At 43.2% G+C, this 5,560-nt stretch overlaps 1 protein-coding gene across 1 annotated transcript; it reads right to left on the minus strand.

Annotated features, from left to right (window-relative positions):
* Positions 1 to 1,822: 1,822 nt before the first annotated feature.
* LOC142572514 (peptidyl-prolyl cis-trans isomerase B-like) lies at positions 1,823 to 5,082 on the minus strand. The gene is made up of 5 exons (XM_075681678.1): positions 4,828 to 5,082; positions 4,509 to 4,631; positions 4,337 to 4,445; positions 3,138 to 3,322; positions 1,823 to 2,180 (listed from the first exon to the last, which is right to left on the minus strand). The coding sequence occupies exons 1-5, from the start codon at positions 5,044 to 5,046 to the stop codon at positions 2,046 to 2,048; spliced, it is 771 nt and encodes a 256-aa protein (XP_075537793.1). The 5' UTR covers positions 5,047 to 5,082; the 3' UTR covers positions 1,823 to 2,045.
* Between the last annotated feature and the right edge of the window lie 478 nt (positions 5,083 to 5,560).

Genomic DNA, 5,560 nt, shown 5'->3' on the forward strand with positions numbered 1-5,560 from the left:
GATGTTCTTTCAGCTCTGCCAGTTTAACGGGACATCAAAAGCAAGCTAATCAATATAGCTTGGTAGGTAACCCTTCTTAACAGCTCACAAAGTTTACCTTATGCTGAAAGAGAACTTGGTTGTAGAGAAAATCGTTACCGAATGGGTTGCACAATTCCTCCGCAGTTCAAGCCTCTTATCACAAACACAGACTGTTACATCGCTGCACCAGTGATCTTGGAGGTATTAATCTGCTAGGCAGTACTAGCCTGCTTGGACTCTGAAGCCTACAGAGAGAGGGCATTACATTCGCATAAAATGTTCCGGTTGAGCTGTTTGATAAGGTGAGGTAGCAGCAGTGAGTTCTGGTGTAGGAAAATTCAAGAATTGACTGAGATGTATTTTCTTTTATGTTGAAATAGTATAAAAATTTATTTTCTTTATCTCAGCCTGCCAGCAACTTACCAGTTATAAACGGAGTATGTACATTTCAAGACCTAAGTCTGAACGTATAAGACCCAACCATGTGTGTGCCAAGTTTCAGCATAGATTCACTTTGGGCACAGCACAAACATCTTTCAGGACCTAGCATAGATCTTTCACTGAACGGCCCTAAAGGCTCTACAAGCCCACTCACTAAGCAACTATGTCAGCGTCAGTAAAAATCCAGGGAACACGGTACATTCAGTCTTGAAGAAGACAAGCCCACTTGTCGAAACATTGGTTCGAGCTTTCACCTTGTTCTCGTTTTGCTCGTCCTGTCAGCCCTAGTTATTTTTGCATATTCCCGTTACCACAATGCATTTAAAAGTATCTTCAGTTCTACACTACATTCTAATATACAGACTTTCAGCCCGCTGCACAAATTTCGTTGCCTTCAGCAATTTAGTAAATTCTGTGTGCTATGCAAGTGATGGATCAGACACCTATAATGTGAAACTCTCATGAAGCAGTAAAGTTACTGAAATGCAGCGGCTACTACTACTTCTGTAATAGGGTAACGACTGCCCTTCCCGCCTGACCATTTTCACATTCAAAACAAAAACTTCAATCAAGGAGTGACAAGTCAAAGCACATTTGTCAATACGATGGTACACAACTCTAAGGAATAGCTTGGCAACATACATCGAATTTTGCCACCAGTTGAGCTGGCACTTTCTCCCTGTTCAATTGGCTTCTGCTGTTTACCATGTTGCCAAAATGTGGCAAACTGCAAAGGCAATCGATGAAATTGCATCAGTTGGCCAAGTTACCACTCCCAGGTTAACCTCTATACACTTCACCAAATGGAAACTGGACTCTCCCCGATTAATACATAATTACACGAAATGTCTTGGCTGAATTATGTTGCAGTGGTAGTTTCTCTCAGCTTGGAAATTTTGGGCTCAGCCTATCTAATTCAGGAAAGAGGTACTCCTAAAGCAAAGCAATTAAAATAAAGCCTGTGTGCATTCAGAAAGAACACCTCACAGCTATCATTTACCAGTTTATGATGAGACAAAGGCAGAGCAAGAATTTACTACCGCAACCAATACAACATAACTCAGCATCATGCTGATGAGCAGCTTGCCTTTTCACACAAGAAACAGAACAATGTTGACAGAAGAGCCATGGATTGTCTTTACTGCCCAACTTCACACCACCATGCAGCATTCACACTGCTGACATACACAGTACTCCTATGTTAACAAGGCTCATGGAGGGCAGTGGTGCAGTGTACAGCAGAGCATTATCCCTACCATTGCAGTTACCCATTGCACCTTCGTGCTTGCCATCAATCATGGAAACTGTGGCCCTATGCAAATGGGCCTACGCACTGTAGAAAACACAGCCAGACCATTAGTAAACAAAGTAACCATTTTATTTACACTGCGTTTTAACAAGAACCGGGAAACACCTGAGCACAGCCTTCACTTAATGAGCCTGTGTGCATATGGAATGATCCTGAAATGGGGATTGCCAATTTCAAAGCACCTTTGGGTAGTGAAAAAAAAAAAAAAAAAAAGAGTGCATAAATGAGCATGAGATGATTGAGCACTCTTCTCTCTTGGTGTCCTTTCTTTCCCCTAGTCAGTGGCGTCAGCACGAGCTGTGGGGAAAGGAACTTCCACAGTTAGCACACCGGAGTCCACAATAACAACATCTTTCGTTGGCCTGTCCCTACTGTCTGTGGAAAGCTTCTCCACCTTGCGCACAACATCCTGTCAAAATAGAAAGAGAAGGCATCACAAAGTAGTCAATAGCAGCTCTCCTGGGAAGTGCATGCAAATGATAAATAGCGTGCAGAATGTCACAAGCCTGCCTGGGCAGTATCACATGGCACAGTGCTAACACCGAAAGCTGAGTGCTGTGCAAAGATTCTTCTTCAACAAAAATTGTCTCATGCGTACGCCACACGTGTACATCTCTTACTCCAGCATGACAACAGTCATGACCATGCTAGTCACATGCTACCTGCACATTAAATTTCGCTACAACCAGCAGGTACCTGCTGCTGTCCAGAGTCTGACATGGCGGGACCTACCAAGCTTTTTTTTGTGTGCACAAAAAGTGTATGGTTCCCATTTAGGCAACTCTGACACACAAAAAAATATATATATACTTGACTTTCCGAGCACTAACTAAGCATGCAATTCAACTTATCTGGGCTAGATGGCATTCCATCCCATATTTGAAATAGTATATGTAGGTGAGTAAAACGAAAGTGTCCGACTGGAAACCAGCTTTTCAAGGCAGCCAACTTTATGGAATTATAAAGTTGCCTATTATGATTATTGTATCATGTGACAGGAATGTGTGTAACATTGTCAACAATTATTTCAATGAATAGAGACATTCAGAAAAATCAATGGCTTTCACTAGTGTTGCCAGTACCAAACCCTTTTCACACAAGTTTCAGCAACAGTAAAATTGTCTCATTATGTAATGTGCCACTTGAACAGATGCCCTTAAAGACACTTACTAGAGTCAAGTTCACTCTAGATGCACACTTCAAACCATGATGCTTCACATACAGAATAAGCAGCATACAGATAGACAAATTAGCCAATGTGAATATCAAGATCATATGCAGTATGCATACTCTAACAGGAAACATGACAACGTAAGCAGTGAATGAGTTGAAGCGATCAGAACTTGGCAAGTATTGTTGAACTCACCATTCCAGCAACAACTTTGCCAAAAACAACGTGCTTGCCATCCAGCCAAGTGGTCTTCTTGCACGTGATGAAGAATTGTGACCCATTAGTGTCCTTTCCAGCATTGGCCATTGAGAGCCAGCCAGCACCATAATGCTTGAGCTTGAAGTTCTCATCAGGGAATCGCTCTCCATAGATGCTACGTCCTACAGGTTAAGCGAGAATAGCAATTTTAGGATGCATATATTGAATAAGGCTCAACTTATTCATAACACATCAAATACAAAATACATCACTCCTGCTATGAGCGGCGGATATTAATAATAATATTAGGGGTTTTACGTGCCAAAACCACTTTCTGATTATGAGGCACGCCGTAGTGGAGGACTCCGGAAATTTTGACCACCTGGGGTTCTTTAACGTGGACCTAAATCTAAGCACACGGGTGTTTTCGCATTTCGCCCCCATCGAAATGCGGCCGCCGTGGCCGGGATTCGATCCCGCGACCTCGTGCTCAGCAGCCCAACACCATAGCCACTGAGCAACCACGGCGGGTAGCGGCGGATATTGACAAGCCATAAAGGAGATGCAAAAGTTTGAGCTATGGCAACATCACTTTCGTAATTGCTGCACATTTTCATATAAAAGCTACCACTGCATTTTTCATTTACTCCTTTGTTCCAGTGCACTAGGTTGTTTCTTGAACTACTTCAAGCTATTTTAAACCTGCTTGGTAATGCGAAAGCCTATTAAATAATAATACTGTAATGACAATCAAGCACTGTGTTAAATTATGCAGACATGCAGGCAACAATTTTGAGGTCATTATATATGCAGTGCTAACAGCTTGATAACCCTTTCAGTGTCGCCAAGTATCTTTTTTTCTCATTTTTTTTTTCTCAGATATTATTAAGCGAACACAACGGTTTATTTTCGGTTATTCAGAAGGAAAAAGATGATATGGATAATGGCGAATGCAATCTTAGCATGGTCCTCATATGCTATACTAGAGTTCGTTACTCAATATTCCTCTGTTAATGTACTGTGTATGGTTTTGCTGCATGCCAGGCTCTGATGCTCAAGCTATCAATGGTTTTGGCAGGCCTGAATAAATCTAGTTTTTATTAGCGTCAATAAAAGTATTATTATTAGAAAGTAGAGAATGTATGGGTACACCAGTGGCACTGAAAGAGCTAAGCTTTATAAAGGCCAGTACTCACCTCCAGTGCCATCTCCTTTGGTAAAGTCACCACCTTGGATCATGAAGTCTGCAATAACACGGTGGAACTTGCTGCCTTTGTAGCCAACAAGGCTACCATCTTTGGATTTCTACAAAGTAAAAGGAAAGTTTAAAGAAAGCAAACATAGAAACAAAAATTCTTAACAGCTTACCTCAGTCTGGTGCTTCTCGCACAGTTCCTTGAAGTTCTTGACAGTTTTTGGCACAGTTTTGCCAAAGAGGCCAATTTCTATCCGACCGGCCGGTTCGCCTCCAATCTCGATGTCGAAGTACACCTGAAGAAAAAAAAAAAAAATACCGTCGCGGCGTGTGTTACAGCTAAGCTACAAAGTTCTTGGCGAACAAAACTTTGGTGCCACAGCGAACGACGACAAAGTCGTGTACGTGAAACACCTCGAAGATGTGTAATGCATTGCATAAAAGGCACCGGGCGGGTTTACACGTCGGCAGCATGCTTGCGAAGGACCTCACCTTGTCGGTAACTTTAGGGCCTTTGACTTTTTCTTCGGCCGACCACACCACTGTAATGAGGGCCAGAAGACCCAGCGTGCCGATGATAAGGTTCATTTTGAGACACTTAGAAGGGTTTCCTACAGCAAAACATGCAAGCAGAGTATCCTTCCAGGACAGCTTCTGTCTACCGTCGGGATCACTGACGAAGACGGCGACTGACTTGGCACTCTCTTTCATACGACAAATCGCCGACTGATGTCCGACGTGAACGAAAAAAGAAAAAAATGAAGCGGCGTTCCGTGGAGCTCTTTGATTGGTTGATCGGTCGGTGCGTGCAGTCGTGGATGGCGGGTGTTGAGACAGCGCCTGCTTCAGACAGCTCGCAACTTGCTTGCTGTAGCGTTAGCAGCAGGTGGGAAAGCTGGGGAGAGTGTGCGTGAAGCTGATAACCAAAATATCGAACGCACATGACAATTCGTCGTCGCGACAGCTGCGCGGACTACCCTGCGCTTCTTGTTGGGAGAAATGCAAAATACACATGGTAGGTGCGTGGCGGGATGTTCAAAACACGATTGCGTGAATACCTGACCCGAGCAACAACTCGATCGTTTGCTCTTGCGGAGTTAAAACTCTACCAATCCCAGCATGTTTCTGTCTCTATTCATCTGCAGTTCTGGTCTCTGTCTGTTGCGTTTTCCAGAACGCTAAAGATTTCAGGCCGAGTTTGCTATTCTTTTCATTGTTTTTGCCC

The sequence above is a fragment of the Dermacentor variabilis genome, chromosome 2 (genome assembly GCF_050947875.1).
Source record: "Dermacentor variabilis isolate Ectoservices chromosome 2, ASM5094787v1, whole genome shotgun sequence".
NCBI classification, from domain to species: domain Eukaryota; kingdom Metazoa; phylum Arthropoda; class Arachnida; order Ixodida; family Ixodidae; genus Dermacentor; species Dermacentor variabilis.